Below are 20,579 nucleotides of genomic sequence, written 5' to 3'. Positions count from 1 at the left end.
ACCTACTACGCACTAAGCATTACAGTAGGTTATGAGTTGCCTCTTTCAGAGTTTTGAAAAAGGGCAGTATAACCTGCACCTCTTGCCAACAAATATTGTCGCACCAAATTAGTATCAATGTAAAATCAAAGTAGTGTCTACAAGGAACTCACAAACAGGAGGAGCAAAAACAAAATTAACAGTCACAAAGAATCTGAGGACTTATGAGGACATTTCTCTTCAAGAGTAGAAAGTTGCTGGCTGCTTTATCTAATCCTTATAATGAGATTGTAAAAGCTCTGTTTCAATCATCTTCTCAAACAGTCCCTGTATATTCCTTTGGATATAGGTTATACACATATGATTCTAAAATCTACCACAATAGCCCTAAGTCTTACTCCAGAAATTCTGGCACAAGTTTCCAGCTGCAGCCTAGACACTGACAAAAGACATAAACTACAAAGGTTATGATCAGAGATGAGCCAAGATAAAAGGGCTTTTAAGATAACTTAGGGCTCTTATTCATGAAATCACAGAGGCCTTCTGCCTAGCATCTTTTGTAGGGGAAAACAGAGATCACAAGTACACCCATCAATTGCTGAGCTATTGCAGAGTATAACAGAAAAAGTGACCATGGCTGAGATGTTATCCTGTGGGGAAAATTGTCTCCTTGCAAAGAGCAATAAAATGTGTCCTTGACATGTCACCAAGCTATAGAGTTCTTAGAGGAAAAAGAATAAAAGTACCTCTCTGAGCAATAATGAAGGGAAAAGCTATAGCACAGTGCAGTGATGAAGGGTACAGGCTCTGGAGCTGGACTGACTAGGATCAATGGCCCCACCACTTTCTAGTTGTAAACTTAGGCAAGTGTGTTGTAAACATTAAATGTGCAGATACATATAATGACCTTAGAAGAGAATCTGCCCTCCAGTAAGTGGTCAATAAATGTTAGTGGTTATCATTCTGAGAAAGGCAACACAATATAGTCCTTAAGAGCATGTACTCTGGAACATCGCCTGACTGGGTTAGAATCCCAGCTTGCCCATTTACTAGCTGTGTGACCTTGGGCAAGTTACCTACTCTTCTCTGGGCTTGTTTTCTCATATGGAAAATGGGAATAAGAGTATCTCAGAGTGGTTGTCAAGGGGTGAATTAAGGTAGAGTAAATCCTTTAGAACAGTGTCTGGCTTAAAGATTTACTACTACTACTTCTTTATAAAATGGCTAGTTTTCAGCTGTGGTTTCTTCTTTCTCTCCTTCCAACTTTGCTTTTGAAAAATAAGCCTAAAAATTTAAATAACGGATAAAAAACTTTCATTTCATCAAAAAAGCTATGCTAAGTATCAATGAAGAATGTCAGCAGCTTGTATTATAATTTTGTCATGTTTCTTTCCAAATAATACCCAAATGCCCTTCGCCAATGCAGCCCTAGGTCAGACACTTTGGTGAGCTTTCTGATAGTTCGTCAGTCTTAACTTAATCAAAAGTGCTTGAGATAAAAAATCTGCATTCACTATGAAGAGCCTAAAACAGAGAAATCAATATCGACTGCAACAATAATAATAATAATAATCAGCAAGTCATGGCACAGTCAGAAAAGAACCCACAATGATCCTTCTAGGTCAGGAGTTGGCAAACTTTTTCTGTGAAGGGCCAGATAGTAAATATTTTAGGCTCTTTGTGCCTCAGTCTCTGTAGCAACTACTCAACCCTGTCATTGTAATGCAAAAGCACAAATGAGCCTTGGTATTTCCTTTTTCTAGACTTTTATAGTTCTTACACTCTAGCCATGATTTTAGCCCACTGCTAGTGTTGTTTGTATAATTCTTTAATGACTAAATGACTTTTCCCTACTCTGCTCTATGTCCTTTAGATAAAAGAACAATGATTGTAAAAGTGGTGTAGAATCCTATTTTGAGAACTACAAGAATAATTTTTGCTTCAAGCACATATTAGGGTCTTCCACATAACAACATTTCCTAAAGTATGATCTTCCTAGAATATAGCAGCTTCCTTGTTGGCATCAGAATAGATAAGCTCCTCGCTGGTGATGAATTACTACCACTATTACTTTTCTAAAATTGTCATAAGGCAGATGAAATTTTTCTTTCACTGGCGTTACTGAATATTCAATAACCAAGAGGGCTAAATATAAGAAAATTGTTTAATGGAGAAGGAGAAATATGTGGATATATTTACTGATGAGAACTCAAGTTCACATACCATAATGAAAAGAAGGCAAGGGGAAAGAAAAGATAGCAATACCATATGGAGGAGAGTGCAAAGAAATAGTAAGGGTCATAGATACTCCTGCCAGTCTGCACCTCCCCACTTCCCTCCCTCCCTCCCTCCCTCTCCCTCTCTCTCCCTCTCTCTCCCTCTCTCTCTCTCTCTCTCTCTCTCTCTCTCACTCACTCACACACACACACACACACACACACAGTTTGGAGAGTATTAAAAATAAGATGGTGCTAAGAGCTATTTCATATTTTGACTTTTCACCATTTAAAAAATCTTGCAATTCATAACTTGAATGCTTTGACAAAGTCCAAAAGCCATTATTTAACCAAAGTTTGCTTTTAAAAAAAGGTTTTGGGTTTCTGGTTAAGATGGAGGCGTAGATAAGTGTGGTCCTCAGAACTTTCCACAACATATTAAAATTAGAACTAAATTACAGAACAATCATCATTCAGAACCACCTGAAATCCAGTTGAATGGAAGTCCTATAACTAAGGATATCAAGAAAATGCCACATCTAGACTGGTAGGAGGGGCGGAGATATGGAACGGGCTGGTCCCACACCCACATATAGTGGATAGAAATCGGTGTATCTCAGCTGTGAAGGTTCACCCTGAGGAGGTAGGGATTTAAGTCCAGGCTTTCAGTGCCAGGAAGAGAAGTCCTCATAACTTCTGGCTGCAAAAACCAGCAGGGATTGTGGCTGAGTGAGACAGAGGGCTGCTGAAGCCACTGGCAGTTCATCTTAAAGGACCCGTGCACAAACGTACTTGGACTCACTCCCTCTGAAGTCTAGAACTGGGGCAGCTCAAGAGGCACCAGGGACATATGGGGAGGAAATGAACTGTCTGACATCAGGGCAAGAGCCAGAAGGGCAGCTTTCTCCCTGACAGAAGTGCTGGCAGAGGCCACTGTTCCTTTTCTGAGCCATCACCCCACAGAGATGGTAGGTGGGCACCATATCTGAATCCCCATCAACCTGGCTAATGCTTTCAGCCCTGCCCTGATGATTCCCTGAGACCCCGCCCCACCAAACGTGAGGGCCCATGCAAGCTGTTTCCAGTGGCTTTTCCATATGAATAGCTTGTCTTGGCTCATGCTTCCGACTTACCTAAAATCTGTCAAACAAGCAGCATCTGGCCTCAGTGTACCCCGTACCTCTTACTAAGTGGCCCCAGGCCTGACTTTAGTGGGAACCACTCTTGGTTCACAGATTGGCCTCTGCTGGACATCTCCAAGACCAGCACAAGTAGCAGCCATCTGCAGATCGCTTTGTAGCTCACAGCAGGAGGCCCCAGGGAGGACATAGGTGGAAGTGAACCTTGGCCTGCACCAACAGGGAGACCCCAGAGCCAGTGCACCTGGTGGACAGCTTCAGACCACGTCAAAGCACCACCCAACTACCTTCACAAGCGACACCCTCAGCAGGCACCAGAGCCCTGCTGAAGTAAGTCCTGTTCCATGGGGTGGATCCCTACACAGTGATCCTCCGTGGTAGTCCCAGCTAATCCTCAAAGCCTATCGGCCAAGGGATAAATCCCTCCCAGTGTCATGCCAACAGCAATCAAGGCTCAACTACAACAGGAGGGTGTACACAGCCCACACGTAGAGGGGGGACTGGAGTGCCCAACTCAGGTGAACAGGGAGGCATTGCCACTGGACCCTATTGGACGTCTACTACATTAGTTCACTCTACCAAGCCCAGGAGACATAGCAGCTCTATAATACATAGAAACAAACACAGGGAAGCAGCCAAAATGAGGAGACAAAGAAACAGGTCCCAGCAAAAGAAAAGGCAAAAGAACTAAATGAAATGGAGGCAAGCAAACTAACAGAGTTCAAAACAATGGTTATAAGGATGCTCAAGGAACTTAGTGAGAACCTGAACAGCATAAAAAAAGGTCATGGAAACCATAAAAAAGAACCTGTCAGAAATGAAGGATACACTACTAACTGAAATAAAGAATAATTTACAGGGAACCAACAGTAGAAAAGATGAAGCCAAGAATAAAGCTAGCAATTTGGAATATGAAGAAGCAAAAAACACCCAATAAGAACAAAAACAAAAAAAAAGAACCCCCCCAAAATAAGGATAGTGTAAGGAGCCTCTGGGACAACTTCAAACATACAAACATTTGCATCACAGGGGTGCTGGGAGGAGAAAAGAGAAAGCAGGAAATTGAAAAGCTATTTGAAGAAATAATGACAAAAAACTTCCTTAACCTGGTGAAGGAAATAGACATACAAGCCCAGAAAGTGCAGAGAGTCCAAAACAAGGTGAACCCAAAGAGGCCCACAGCAAGACACATCATAATCAAAATGCCAAGGGCTAAAGACAAAGTGAGAATCTTAAAAGCAGCAAGAGAAAAGCAATTAGTTACCTACAAGGGAGCACCCATAAGACTGTCAGCTGATTTTCTCAACAGAAACTTTGCAGGCCAGAAGGGATTGACAAAAAATATTTACAGTGATGAAAAGCAAGGACCTACAACCAAGATTACTCTACCCAGCAAAACTATCATTTAGAATCAAAAGACAGATAAAGAGCTTCCCAGACAAGAAAAAGCTAAAGGAGTTCATCACCACCAAACCAATATTACATGAAATGTTAAAGGGTCTTAAAGAAGTTGAAGAAACATTTTAAAATATGAACAATAAAATGACAATAAATACATATATATCAACAACTGAATTTAAAAATCAAAATAGACACAGAACAGAACAGAAACAGACTCACAGACAGAGAAAATTTTGATAGTTGCCTGATGGAAAGTGAGTTGGGGGTAGGGTGAAAAAGGCGAAGGGATTAAGAAGTAAAAAATGGTAGTTACAGAATAGTCATGGGGATGTAAAGTACAGTATAGGGAATACAGTCAACAATATTCTAATAACTACATATGATGAAAGATGGGTACAAGATTTATCAGGATGACCACTTAGTAGGTTATATCATGTCTAATCACTGGGGTGTACACCCAAAACTAATATAATATTGTATGTCAACTGTACTTAAAAATTTTTTAAATGATTTTAAAAATAAAAAGAAAATTTCTTAAATTAAATAATAAAATTTTAAAATTAAAAAATTTTACTGCAGTTACAGATAAAACTTACTACCTAGGACTTTGTAGGTAGGAAAGATTATTATTTATATATACACACACACACACACACACACACACACACACACACACACACATTTGTTTTTTAAAAACCTGATTCTGTATTGACTCAGTTTGAAAAAAATGTTCTATGGGATATGTTGATCTTCATCAAAGCTGAGTGATGCATAAATCTAGGTTTTTAAAAATTCCCTAGGTGATCCTAACGTGCAGGGCTCTCCAGGTTGAGGACCACTAGCTTGAACTAATGGAATGACAGCAGAGAGGCAACAACATATGTGAGAGCTTTCTAGCATCCACAGGATTTAGTGACTGACTGCAGAGTTAAGGGGAAGTGAGGGATGACTTCTAGATTACTGACTTGAGAGTGTGGCTTGACGGTGGTGCCATTAAAAATCAATGCAAAGGAGAAAACTCAGGAAACTATAAAACACAACATGCATGCTTTTTTGGAGAAACTTTGCTTTCCCCTCTGTTCCACAAGTTCTACTGAGACTGAGACCATGTCTTGTTCACTCTGCCATCCCTAGCATTGTAGCTTGCACCTAAGAAAAATGAAATACATTTTTCCTGAATGTAATTCAACTGTTAAGTCCTGTCTGCAAGTCAGTGGTGTCACTTATACACCTTTCAAACCTCACTCTATATAGCACTGATCACAGGGCTGGCTTACAGGAGGTAGTCAACAAAGAAAAGCTAACCAGACAATTTTTACCCAAATGCCAGTCAGACTGGAAATGCTTCCAACTACCTGCTAAGATATAACCACCTAAAGGTATATTAGGCATTGCAAAGCACATCCAAAACTGAGGTCAGGATATTTGTTCTCAAATCTGTTCCTCCTCTTCCTGTTAACAATCCAGCCATTATCTGAGTCATCCAGACCTAGAACCCTTGAGTCCTATTTGATATCTCTCTTGTCAACATGCAAACAGGTTTTAAAATTTTTGAAGTCTTGTCTTTTATACCTTGTATAGTCTCTTTCACATCAGTCCTCACCAGCGCCAATGCCCCTTTCAAAGGTCTCATCATCAATTGCTACAGCCTCCCTGCCAGCCTCCCTTTCCTCCCAAATCCATTCTCTACATTGTAGCCATTTCAACAACCCTCAGATAATTCCAGTCATGTCACTACCTTGGCTGACACTTTTCAGCAGCCTCACCCCATAGCCCACAGAGTAAAACCCAAATGCTTAACTAAATTTCTTCACAGTTAGCCCTTAACATACTTTTCCAGCCTCATATCCTTCCATCAAGAACAGTGACCTCTTCCTACTACCATCTCTTCCCATGTGCAAGAGGCCTATTTTCCAAAACCCAGCTCAAATACTTGCAGCAAAGACCTTCCCTGACCACCCAAAACAAAACCCCACACTTCCTTGAAACAATCTCTTCCTACTCTGAATTCTCAAAGTAACTCTTAAGCATTTTTCACTGCACCTACAGTACAGTTTCTTATGTGCACACTTTTCATCTCCCCTCCTAGACTTCAGAGTTCCCTGTGAACAGGCTCTAGGCCTGGCTATTCTTTTTTAACCAACCCACTACTTCTCCCTCCACCCCCACTCCACGCTCATCCCATCCTCCACCCAACAATGCCTTAGTAGGTGGAGTTGAATAAATACCTAGTTCTTTGGCCTACTCAGATTCAACAAGAGATACTGAGGACATAGGAATTTCTCATTTTGTTGGGCAAGACTGTAAATCACGATAATATCTCAACTACAGCAACTCACCTTGCCAGTGGCTGAACCCTGAGTATCTCGGCATGATTCTATAGCTCTACTCGGGCACATCAACAGTCACTGCAATGAATGGATAAACTTTCTTTGGAAACAAAACCCTCAAGGAGAAGGCTATCAGCTATTGCTTGTGAAAGAAGTGAAAGAAAGGGAAGATAAAGGAGTGGTATAGAAAGCGACAGTGCCTGAGAGGTCTCCAGACTCTATGCAATGGCCTGGGATATTTGTTGAATGGGTAAAATAATAAATAAAGAGATAAATTTCAAAACTGGAAAGGAACAAAGTTTCTTATTTCCCTATTATTTTCTGGAACAGTGCTGTCCTACAGTACTTTCTGGAATGATACAAGTGCTCTATTAATCTGCTGCTGGCTAGTGTGGGGAGCCACATAGCTATTGAGCGCATGGAATGGAACTAGTGACTAAGAACTGAATTTTTAGTTTTATGTATTTTTAATTAAACTTGTGGCCAGTGGCTACTGTATTGCCCAGTGATTATCTAGAATATGGAATGTGTTCACTTTATTATATGTCAAAAATATCTTAACCAAATTCCAGTAAGTTAATAAAAGTTCATGATCAATTTTCTGTTTAAAAACCATTTATATTTTTCCAATTTTCACTTTAATTCTACAAAGGAAGGAAAGGGGAGTGTGATTTAAAAAGAGACTAGGAGAAAAACTGCATGCCAGGGTGAAAATGTCTAAAAGCTGTGCTAAAAGCTTGTCCATGTACTATTTCTCTTGATCCTCACGGTTACCTTTGAGATAGAGATTATCTCTCCTTTAAAGTTGAAGAAACTGAGACTAAGATCAATTAATTGGCTTGCCTCTAATCACAGTTTAGTAAAACTACGATTCAAATCCATGTCCAACAGCACAGACTGAGCTCTTAAGCATTACACTTTAACTGCAAAACTAAAAAGGGCTGGACGAAAAGTAGGTTAGGTAGCTCCCAGCAGACTGATGTTATTCAGAGCACATTAAAAGCTGGACCAGCCAGCTTACTTGACAAGAGACTAAGGATGTATCCAGGCAACTATTCCTGATGTCTGGTAAATGATGCTCAATAAATTTATCCATTCCTTCAGCCACGGGCATGATTCCAAGTTGGGAGATACAGCAGTGAACAAAACAGAAAAAGTCTCTCCCCTGGCCAGTGTGGCTCAGTGGATAGAGAGTCAGCCCACACATCAAAGGGTCTCGGGTTCAATTCTCAGTCAAGGGCACCTGTACCTGGGTTGCAGGTTCCACTCTCTCTAAAAATCAATGGAAAATATATCCTTGGGTGAGGAGTCACAAACAACAAGTCTCTGCCCTCATGGGGTTTATATTCCAGAAAGGGAATTTCTTTTAAAAATTAGGAAAGGTTTCTAAAGAGGTGAGAACTGAACAGACACCTGAATAAAAGTTAGCTGTGTAGAGAAACTGAGAAGACTGTTCCAGGACAAGGGAATTACAAGGACAAAGAAGCAGAAGTAGAGCCTGTAGGAATGCTTCTAAGAGCAGCAAGGAAGATGTTGTGGCAAGAGCACCACGAACCAGAAGAGAAGTAGGAAACAAGGCCACAGTGTTAACCGGGGGCCACCTCCTATTGGGACTTGAAGGGCATTGTAAGGCTTTGGAATATATTTTAAGATCATGGAAAGCCATGGGAGTGGGGATGGGAGGTAAAGGGGTAGGTATATTGAGAAGAGTGAGAGACATGATCTCACTTACGTTTTACAGGGAACACTGAAAACTCTATAAAAATAGGCTGTAGGGAAGCAAAATTAAGGTGAAAAAGTAAAAGCAGAAAGATCATGTAGGAGGAACTCTTTCAAGTGATGAAACAAGCTTGGATTATAGAACAGCTGCAGAGATGTAGAGTGGAAATGAAAACTTTTAGGACAGACTTTAGCCAATTATATATGGTCATACCAATACCCATGCATGATGAAAGGAAAGAAGGTTGGTTTCTAAGCAAGCCTGTATACTCAGGCTCTCCAGGTTCTATTTACTATTCCTAAGCGCTATTTCCACATGCTCACACAATCACAATACCAAAAAAACCATTACTAGGATGTTCCCACAAAATGTGCTTGCAGATAATCCAATTATTATATGACACAGATTTTTTTGCTCTTTTTTAATATATTTAAATTAATTTCAGAACAAGTGTAGCCAGCACTGATACATTCTGATTAAAGTACAGCAGCATTAAACAAGTAACACACCAGCAAAGCATTTTCTAGCTAATCTTGCCTTCCTCTGCATAAAAACCACCTTCAGTTTAATGAGCCACCTGAACTAAAATGCCCACTCAATTCTTCCTAGTCGAAGTTTGCAACAGTTTCCAAAGAGTTTAAATCAGAAGAGGAAAGGTAAAAGAAAATGGTGAAGTCAGAATCTCATGACTGTGCTTACCTACCTATCCTCCCTTGTCAATTAAACCCTGAAAGGATGTTTTAATATGCATACTCCACTGGCTAGATGTTACCCTAACACATATGTCAAGGCACTTGCAGGGTAACCATCAGCACGCTCACCCTGTATGAGCTGCTCATGGCTGGAACCTGACTGCAAAGCACACCACATGCTCAGGAAAACTGCTGAATGAAAAACCAGCTGCCCCCCAGAATTTCAACCTTGGTAATGTATTCCCAAAGCACTCATCACCTTCTCTTCTCTTCCTAGTGGAAAAGTGCTGGACTACCCATTACCTCACAAAAAGCCTTCCTGAACGTTTCTACTCCACCTCACTGCTGAGAGACAAGCTCCATTTCACTGGCTGGCTGCTCCCGGTATTAACGTGTTAAACAATGTTACACAACATTCTGTGATTTACCCAAAAACTAGCTTCATGGAATGCCTTAGCTTTATTTCTGCTTTTATTGCTCCACTGGGGGGAGGGTGGGGGGGGTGTCAAACATGGTAAAAAGAGCAAAGACAAAACTGTGTGGGGGCTGGGTGGAGGGGGACAAGGGGGTAAAATGGGGGGCATCTGTAATACTGTCAACAAAAATAATTTATTATTTAAAACAAACAAACAAACAAAAAAGCTGGGTACCAGTCCCAACTATCTCTATTCTTTTATCTACAAAGTGCAAATAACACACATGCCAGGCCTCCTTCACAGTCTTGTTCAGAAGTCTAATCCAAATGAGAAAAGCCTGCAGACAGTCATGTGCCACCCAACGGTAAGTTGCGTTCAGACAGCCCTGGCAGGGAGCCTCAGTTGGTTGGAGAGTCCTCCGTGCACCAGAGGGCTGCGGGTTCCATTCCTAGTCAGGACACATACCCAGGTTGCACGTTGGGTCCCTGGTCGGGGTGCGAGCGAGGGGCAACCGATGGATGTGGTGGATGTTTCTCTCTCACATCGATGTTCTTCTCCCTCTCTTTCTGCCTCCCTCTCCCCTCTCTAGAATGGACAGAAATATGTCCTCGGGTGAGGATTTAAAAAAAAAAAAAAAAAGATGTGTTCAAACCAAGCGTAACTCAAAACCAACAGGACAGGTCGTGACTAGCACTTTGCAGTCACTCAATAAACAAGTCAAATAGGAGTATTTTCCTCCAATAACGGGATGGAACAGGAGAAGCACACTGGCCAGGTCCCACAGTGTCCCTGGCAGGTAACTCCCCCCATATCTGGGCCTTCTCCCCCCACCCGCCACGTACAATAAGGCTTTGACAATGAAGGATCATAATATTGTCACGGTAAGGGAGGTGGAACCTGAGAGGCCAAACTACCTTTACCTGCAGTGTCATAAAGACGGCACCAGAAAAGAGGCTCAGAACTAGACTGAGAGGCAAAGGAGCAGCAGCCTGGGTTGCGGCACAGACCCCCGCCTCCCGTCCACATCTGTAAACCTGCAGAAAGAATCCCCGCCGGCCCGGGCCCGGGGCTGCTGGGGACTCCAGAGGCTACCGCGCGTGCCCCGTGGGCGCGTGGGCCAGTTCCAGCCCTGGCTCTCCCCCACCCCTCACCCCGACCAGAGTCCCAAGCTCTTGCGCAGGCGAGGGATGTACCCCTTCCGGACGCAGGACGTGCCAGGACAGCAGTTTCGGTTTCCTGAGGAGAAGGGTTACTTCCCCCGCCGTCCCAGCACCCCGGGCAATCCAAGAAGTCTCCCCGGCCGCCGTCGGGATCCCCGCGGCTGCCCTCGGTTCCGGCATGGGATCTCCCAACCCGGCTCCGCAGCCTGCCGGGGTCCCCAGGGGTCCCGGGGCGCCGAGGGGCGTTGCCATAGGAATAGCGTTCCCGACCCCAGCCCGAGGCACCCGGGATAGGCTGCAGAGGAAGGCTCGCGACACCCGCCGTGCCCTTACGACCACGTCCGGCCGTTCCCTCTCAAGGCTGCTTGGCCCAGCCACCAGCACCCCGACAGCTCCGCGCCTTCCCGCGCGACTCCACAAAAACCCTACCTTCCGCCATGTTGGCCCGGCCCTGCCTGCAGCCTCGCGAGAAGTGCGGGGCGCCGCTCAACCTGGGCCGTGCGTAGCAGAGGCCCAAGGTCTCGCGAGAGCCGTGGGAGTCCCGGCAAAGGGAGGGACCGAGGCTATGGAAAAACCGTGAATGAAAGTGGGAGGGGGCAGCGGGACACGGGGTCCGAGAGCTCGTCTCCCTCCGCCTCGTGCCTTAGAAGCCGGGACTGATGAGGCAGCGATCGGGCTGCACCCCATCGCACTCCCTAGGGAGGGCCCTGGGAAGGATGGGCGCAAGGAGGGTAGACTACTCTTTGGAAAAACTTGGCCGTGAGAGGGTCTAGAGAGGGTGTTGTTTTTTGTTCTGTTTTTCTTTAGATTTGTTTGTAACGATGTGAGAGGCTGAGAGAAAAGAGCCGAAGCAGAGGGAAAGGCTAAAGACGGTTCTAGGTCCCTGGGGAGGCGGGGTGCCCTGCAAGCGAGTGCAGAAGGAATTCTGAAGAAGGGATTCGCTTTAGGCTAGAGGCAGGTCACTGTTATTCTACTAAAAGCTTAGGAAATAAGAACATGCATGCAAATAGATGGGGGGGGGGGGGGGGTATCTGGGAGAACGCTTGATGACATCCGTTTTGTGGTTGAAGTTCGTAGGCAAGGGGACCAGGAGAGAGTAAAGAAAATTTTGGAAAGGACTCAGGTTGGAAGGCCTGGTTTCAAGTGTCTCTTATATGTAATCTTATGTACTTTTAAAAATTAAAGCTGAGGACAGTGAAACAGGAAGGGCCTAGGATGGAAGAAGCAACAGGAGGGCCTAGGCCCGGCTGCTTTGGCTCACTAAGAAGTCAGAGAAAAGGGAGCCTTGGAGATAAGTTCAGGTTAGCCCAAGACAGGCTGCCGCTGCCCATTGCTCCTCTGGTTGCAAGTCTCATGGGGCCCCTTCCAGTTTAGGAGATGTACACCTGAGAGGGATAGAAGGGGGGGAAGGGGGAGGGGGAGGGGACACTTGTATTGTCTTTTTTTAGCAAAATTCAGCCACCTGGCTGCAGATGCAGAGAATAGATTCTAGCATTTGCCCAGGGCTTGGGATTAATTCCCTAAAAGAAATTGAGACTGCCATGAGAATACAGCTCGGGTGCAGACTGTGTAAGGGCTGACGTAGGGAGTCAGAAAACTGCAGGTCTGTAATATTGAAGAGCAGTGCAGTGCAAACAAGATGGTGAGAGCCCTGTAGTCAGAGAGGCAAACTGAAGTTTGCAAGTTAAATAGCACTAGAAAATGATGAAGTCCAGGACAGGGCCATGGAATACAAAAGGTGAAGTGGAAGTGAGAAGGTAAGAAAATCAGATATGGAATTTAGAGGTAGAGAAAGGAGACCATAAACCAGGTGCTAAAATCTTTAGTAAATGTGTGGTTGACTAATACCACAGAGAAGGGGGTGGGGGGAGACATATAACTGAATAGCGTGAGACCTTTCAAAGATGATTTTTTACTCAAAGGAGAATTGAAAGAATGATGCATGTACCCATATTCCTAGGAGCATCAACAGTTAAGGACTGCAGGGAAAGTGGTGGCCTTGGAGAAGAGCCAAGAGTAAGGGCTTAAGGATCTGAGAACAGGATGGGGGTGTCAGAACAGAAAAGGGGAGGATTTGAAGTTGGAGACTTTTTAGGCGCTGCCAAGATTAAGCATTAGTTGGTAGTGAGGTGGAGGAGGAATTTGGAACATGGAAACAGGGTCATGGGTTAAAATGTTGAGTAATTCTGGCTGAGGGAGACCAGGGAGATGGAAGGGAAGCAAGTATTGAAATATGTAAGAACAGTATGCTCAAGGAAATGATGTTCCAGTTACAGTGGGAGACTAAAGGTGTGAAGGCGGTACAGCAGGGGGTTGCTTCGAGGAGCTGCACTGAGCAAGCAGCACTTAGACAACGGAGGGGAGGGGAATACTATACTTGCCAGGCTCAATGGAGGTGCCCTAGCTCAAAGCTTTCTTGTCAGCCATGGGTTATAAGTATACCAAATGGCGAGCCCCTGGGGCCATCAGGGTGGCCAGGGAAGCCAGTCCATTTTGGCCACAAGCAGCCTCATGTTTTATCCTAACAGTACCCTACAAATGTTTCCTGGGTCGCAACGTAAAAATGTCATAGAAGTGATTGGGAAGTTCTGTTGTAACGGATGCCTCGTTTTATAGCATATGACTTACCTTTGCCTCACCAACACCAGCCTAGCTAGCGTCTGGTATACAGAAGCTGTTCAGAATGTTTGAGTTGTTACCACTGTGACCTATACCAGAAGTCTGGAGAACTGGGTTCAAGTTTGGCTCTGCAACTGATTTGCAAAGCCCTACTGATGATAGGCAAACCCCTGCAAGCTTTACACTGCCACTTCAGATTCTCCATCGATTTCAAGAGGGAGTTGGACTAGAATCCACAATTCTTAACGATTTGGAGGGCCATGAACCCCTTTGAGAATCTGATGAAAACCCTCTCCCTTAGGGGAGCAGACATGTAGGAATAAACAAAGTTGTGTCCTTTCCGTTTGCTCGGACTAGATGCCCACAGTCAAGAGAACTCACTTTAAGCTCTTACTGGCTTGAATCCTGTGAGCTATGGAAACTTCTTAACAAAGCCTGTAAAATAAACCATCTATGGTACTCAGTGAACTGCAACACCCAACAGGCTTGGATGGAGCTACATTAGATATGACCTGAAATAGTCATCTTGAAAATTTTGAGCACTAGAAAACATGGTTCATTTTAGACCTAATTCAGCTTTTGCTTTCAGATTAAGAGAAACCTAATGTGGACTTGTCTCGGGCAGGGAACATGAAGTGCAGAAGGGATCAATGCTGATTGCCTTAAAAGCACAAGGGAACAGACTTTCTGGGGAGGCAGTGCCATATTGTGGCAGGAGGAAGGGAGGTAATCACTAGATTGGTAGTCCAATGAACTGGGTTTCAAGTACCAGCCTCAACGCATCCACACTCTCTGTGACCTTGGAAAAGATGTTCCTGAGGTAAGGGGTAATGGCACCCTGTATGTAAGGTTGTGGAACTGCATCCTGGCTGAGATTTGCTTGCTCTACAATCTTGATCAATTTATCTGAACCTATTTCCTCATGAGAAACTGTCACTTTGAAGGCTCCATGTAAGAATTTGGCCAGATCCTTTAATGAAAACTAGCCTGCCACAAAGCAGCTCAAAAAATAGCAACTGGTGTTCTTTAGGAATAAATGAGATGTCACAAGTGCTATTATACTTATTCCTAGTGGATACTGCTGGGAGGGAGGAAATCAAATCTCTTTCCTGTGGCTTTCTGTGCAGTGCATATGTCTAAGGTGTGTCCGGCTGCCTTTTGTGAGCCTTTCCCTTCTCCTTCAGTTTATCCCACCTGTGTAAGATCCAAAATCCTTTATAATCATTTTGCTACAGCTCAGTGTGATCTGCTGACCCAAGCCAAAAAGCCTAATTGTTCCTTGGCAGATTACACACATCCGAAACTGAGCAACCAAAATACCTTATCCTAGAAATAACTTGCTTTGCAAACTAAATCCTGTTGTTTGCAGTCCTACAGAAGATGAAAAACCTTAATTTAGTAAGGTGGTTACAGCACTATCTCTGTGAGGGTTTGGGAGAAAATCAACTGGTCCTTACTCAAAGCCTAGTTGGTGCCTGGCACACAGTAGGCACACTCAAAACCTCATTTGCATTTGAAGCAAGCAGCATGCAAACAAAAACATTTGTGCTACATACCTTGAGTAAGATGGTTATGCATAAAACTGATAAAGTTCAGGAACATTGTTCACATCCTCCTGTAATAGTTTTATTTCAAATGTATTTACCAGGGCAAATTAAACTCGGAAAATGACTCCCAATCTTCCCCAACTGTTTTCAAGGATTTTCTTGTTTTTAACTCAGCTCCATGTTCTTTTCTCAGTTTGTAAGGAAGAGGCCTTAACAGCCACTGGCAACTTGTATCAAGACAAACGAGCTTTCAACACCTTACGCTGTATTAACTATGTATAAGGGTGCAGGGGGAGAGGCTGAATACTGACATCCTATTAAAAATAAAAGGAAAAGCAGTCTTGTCTCTTTTGCCACTAACTTACTAAGTGGTCCTGGGCAGGTATCTCGGCCTAGCGTGCCCATCTGTTTGAAGGAGAGAAGGCAGTGATGGAGATGGTGCCTGTGGTCCCTTCCACTTCACATTTGAATCTAGGTCGACTCCTTTTCCTTATCTTACAGTAGAGCCAGTTTAGGCCAAAGACAACATTTCCAATAATGCTCTAATGTGTGTTTATTTTATTTAGACTCTAAATCAGTATTACAGAAAACTGATTAAAGGAGGGTGGAAAATTTAAGACCATTATAGCAGGTTGGAAGTCAAGTTAACTTCCCACCCTCCACTTCCTTCTTTAAATGAAGTTTTAAAAAGTCTTTATCAAGGTTCCCCTGTGGACCTTTTGGTATCATGTGCTGTTTATATAGAAATAATCCCACAATTTGCTTTTGAGAACTGCGCCCTAAAACCAAAATAGCTCGTGATACAACCTCTAAGTCATCATTTATTGATTTATAGAGCCCCCATCACATGATCCAGGTGCTTTACAATACAGTAAACATCACAACAGAACTCACATAGTTAAATACAATCAACAAATTACAGAACTAAAAACTGGAATGAAGCGACATTATGTCAAATTTCAAAGATGCTTAGAAGTGGCAGTACAAAAAAGGTAATTCCACCAACTGGAGACCAGACGGGCAAAGATACACAGGCACCACAACCCAAAATGGGCAGATTTGTAGAGGGTAAAATTTCATAACCAAGAATGAAGGCCATTAAAAAATACTATGATACCCAAGTGATCACAGAACCAGTGGAATAACCTCACAAAGATATTACCTTATAATGACAAAAAAACCAACCTCATATGGATTTTAAACTCACAAAGAGGCCAAACAGCCACTGAGATCATCTATCCCATTTTGAGCAGACTGAAATCTATAAGCCTTTTTTATAAGAACTTGAAATAAATTTAGGAAGCAGCCAACAGTTCTATAATCCATAAGACTATGGAAGATGTCAATAGTTGACACAAGGTTAGGGAGAAAAATCCTTTTCCTAAAGCAGAGAGGACTCACCTCACACTAATGGCAAGGCACTGGTGGGACAACAGCCACCTGGATCAGTGTTACCCAAGTGTGATTTAATAACAAATATAGAGGCATTTAAATTCACACTGTCAAATGAAATCTTGGAAAGGCACAGATGACACCTCTGACAGAGAAAAGAAGTCAAAACATCTATCAAGGCCTGTTTCCATCTGTAGCATGGTCAGGGCACCAGGTGGAAAGGAGTGTGAAGAAAGGTGCATTCATTTCTGGCTCTCCTTTCTACTCCCCTAGATCTAAGCCCTAAACTCATATGGTTATACCAAAGTAACTGCATTAAAGTGGCACTTAAAGTTTAAGAATAGTTGTCCCTGAGTTACTAGGTCATTTATTTGCCACTCCCTAAAAAGTCAAATCACTAGGTTTTAATTCAACAGATTGCTAGGCAGAATTTTAGCAATAGGAGAGCAAAATTCAAACTCCATTTTGTCACAATCACCACCGTGTGAACAATTTCTGATTTAAGTGTAAAGGGATTGCTTCAAAGTCCCAGGTAGGTGTGCAGTACTGGCACTTTGGGGCAACAATTCTTAAGTCTTAAAAAAGAAAAGAAAAAGAAAGTTCTTGAAGAAAATTGGACCACAATGAATATAATTTTAAAATTTCACATTCAGTCATTACACATTTATGAGTTTTTATAATGCTGCAGAGTAAACAGCCTGGGATTTAGAAAAAACCACCCTCTATGGTGACTACATCCTTAACCCTTTTCCTTCTGCTTAAAAAAGGACATGTAAAGTTCATAAAAGATTAGGCTACTTGCAGGAATCCTTTCACTATTCTGCCAAAAGTATTTCTCCAAACTCCACAAAGCAGAGATGCACCAATTCTCACTGATTCTCAAAATTAAACACCATGTCCCATCTGGTACTATCTCAAGTTCTATCCCTTATCTGCCAAAGACTATTTCCCAATCCCAACCTCACACCAAACAGAGAGGAATCTGGGCCTGCTTTTAACACTACTCATTTTACCATTTCCTGAAGTTGTTTTAGAAAACTCATGAAATATATTTATGCTCAAACATTAATAAAATCCAAATGCACTACGTCAGTGACAGAATCTATATGTCAAACAGCAAACATTTACACCTCCGTAATGCTTTGAGATTTGCATAAGAATCTAGATAGAGACAAGTGTATATATATATATATATATATATATATATATATATATCACCATGGCCATGTGATTTTCAAGTATCAAAAGTCTGTTTGCATAAGGAACCAACCTGAGATTTTTCTAAACTGCATTCCTCTGGCATTCAGTATCATAACCTTCATTCAATACAATAAAAGCCAACAACTTGACAATTATTGGAAAAAAATTATATTTTGGAAGAACTCACTACATAAGGTGACAGAATTCCAAAATCAAATTACATGAAAATATACATCGCAATTTCTTTGTACAATAAGTGAGAAAAATCTGCAGTATAGAAGAATAGAGGCAAAGAAATATGAAGGGCTAAGGAGAAGGGTATGAGGGTAAATAGCGTTTTTAATAGCAAACCCAGAAGTTAAGTAGAAAGCCTGTAGCTGTGCATGCTTTATTCATCCAACCTTAACATTAGGTAACTGGAGGGCAAAAATAAAACCAAATCAGAATTTTGTATAGTTTGGGGTAAATTTTAGTAAGTTGAATTCAGAACCAACTCTTTTTAGTTCTTGGGAACAGTGACAGTTCAAGAGCTCTCAACAGCCAAAAAATGTTATTGCTACATCCAATCCAAGTGATGGGTACAGCTAGAATATAAAAAGGACAAAGCACCCAGTGATGACCACTCCTCCGAAGTCATCATTAAAAATCAAGTAGCTGCTTATTAAGTATTTCAGTATTGGAACTAAATGATTTGAAAATTTTCTGGCAGATAGGATAAACACAAAGGGGAGTGTGTCAAAACAAAGAAGATACAAAACTTTAGTAAATGAAAAGAGTTTAATGAAGCCTCAATGGTTTAAAGGAAATTAAATGGAAACTTTTAATCCTAATTGCTTTTCATTTGACATGCTTTAAAGAGTCTTTTAAAACATAAGAAACAATGAGTAGGGGAAGAAAACCTGCTAAAATCTTTTAGAATTTACACGATTCTTATTCTACTACAAGAAAGCATTATTTGGTACAAGGTGTATTTGTGGATGTACATGAACAGTATATATATTATCCGGATCATGTTGTGCTATGTACAGGTCTTTACAATTCTTCCTGAAGGTTAAAACAGTTCATTAGAATTCAAAATGCGTAATCATCTGTAAGTTGGCACTTGTTAGGCTCTTGTCAGCATTGATACTGGCATGTTTTATTGCAGCCCAGTTCCAGCCAGTGTTTGCCAACTTGTTACAACAGAAGTCCAGCAATAGGTGGGTAGAGTGCAGGAAAAACAGTGCCATGTTTTTCAATTGGAGACCTACAACAAAACAAACAGAATTATACAATAAGTTTGTAAATTATAAAAAAGAGCGGATTATAAATTTTTATTCACATGTTATTTCTTTAAAAATTTCTTAATTTCATTTTAAGCTTACTTTTCTGCTTGTCCAATATGGTAGCCACATATGGCCATTTCACTTTAAATTTAAATAATAGTAAATAAAATTTAAAATTTAGCTCCTCAGTCACACTAGCTACATTTCAAGTGCTCAAGATAGCTGATGATTACCATATTGGACAGTGCAGATATAGAATATTTCCAATTAGTGTAGAAAGTTTTATTGTACAGCCTTAATTTGTATTTTTTGATGTTCTAAATGTATTTCAACTTATATGCTATATCTAGAGTCAAAAACAGAAGAACTGCCAAAAAGTCAAGTGATTTGGAAATCTACAAATATTTAAGGATATTAAGAGAAACAATTTAAGATTGCCACACTTCTCAACTTGCTAAATTTTATCCAATTCTCTAAGGTTCAATCCAAACACATTTTCTCCATGAAACCTATCCCAATTACAGTTTTCTACTGTTTTCTATCTGCTGGCCTCATGTTCTCTATTAGCCTAGAAGTCAATAACCACATCTAAATAAAAACAACTACAATCTTATCGAGTGCTTATTATGTGCCAAGCAGTGTACTAAGTGCTTTGCAAACTTATCTTATGTAATGCTCATAATTACCATATGAAGGAGTTTGGCCCTATTTTACAGAGAAAAGTTAAGACAAGGTCACACAGCTAATAAGTGGCAGAACTTCTTCTCAAAAAGTTACGAAAACATGAAGTTCAATTACCAAAAAAAGTGTCTTTTAAATGACTGGACTTCTCAGAGCCTTTATTATATTAATATGTGCTTTGAACATGTAAGGGGAGCAAGGGAAGGGGACAGGGAGAACACCTACTAATATTACATTGAATCAAGTGTTTCAGAAACTCAGAAACCTGTATTGTGTGCCAAGCACATTGTTGGGCACAAAGGACTTGAACAAAAGATAACTGGGAATTCAAGAGATATAGTTTTAAACTCCCAATAAAGAAGTCAAATGTACTTAGAATTATGGACATATTTAACTCATACCAGTATGTCTTCTAAAGCCCTGAATAAAGTTATTAATCTTACAATCACCCAAATTCAACCATACCAAAGCTCTGTTGTGGGTAGAAAGAGAACTACGGGCCTATCTGTGGCCCTACATGTGCCTAGCTCCAAGAGCGGTAGAAGTTCTCAATTTCTTTCCAAAGGGGTTAATCAATCCATGTAAACGGTCCTTAGCAAACCAATGAATGCACCAAATATGAATGTATCACCTTCACCAGAATCGGGTTCTACCATTTGCACAAAGATACACATATGTGCACACATATTTTATGAGAAAATCTAAAGACATATATAACTGAAACTCAAGAGGCATTGTTATAGAACAGGTATTGTAACTTTTAGTTAATGTTATTTGAATGTTTTTCCAAAGGCTATATCACACACTCAAATTAATGGCTGG

The 20,579-nt window shown here is 41.6% G+C and overlaps 2 protein-coding genes across 2 annotated transcripts in view; both read right to left on the bottom strand.

The window, feature by feature from the left end:
- Window positions 1-11,501, bottom strand: part of ANKFY1 (ankyrin repeat and FYVE domain containing 1) — a 76,359-nt gene extending 64,858 nt beyond the window's left edge. Inside the window, exon 1 of the mRNA XM_016200950.2 lies at window positions 11,483-11,501. Within this exon, the coding sequence (XP_016056436.1) occupies window positions 11,483-11,492 (10 nt within the window). The 5' untranslated portion in view covers window positions 11,493-11,501. The remainder of the gene's footprint in view (window positions 1-11,482) is intronic.
- A 6,667-nt stretch (window positions 11,502-18,168) lies between these two features.
- UBE2G1 (ubiquitin conjugating enzyme E2 G1) overlaps window positions 18,169-20,579 on the bottom strand; it is an 88,260-nt gene continuing 85,849 nt past the window's right edge. The window contains exon 6 of the mRNA XM_016200954.2: window positions 18,169-19,057. The gene's annotated coding sequence lies outside the window, so the exon portion shown is untranslated. The remainder of the gene's footprint in view (window positions 19,058-20,579) is intronic.

This window comes from Miniopterus natalensis, chromosome 17 (genome assembly GCF_054644295.1).
Source record: "Miniopterus natalensis isolate mMinNat1 chromosome 17, mMinNat1.hap1, whole genome shotgun sequence".
Taxonomy (NCBI): Eukaryota; Metazoa; Chordata; class Mammalia; order Chiroptera; family Miniopteridae; genus Miniopterus; species Miniopterus natalensis.
The sequence above is the reverse complement of the archived record's forward strand: the minus strand, read 5'-3'. Positions and strand labels throughout refer to the sequence as shown.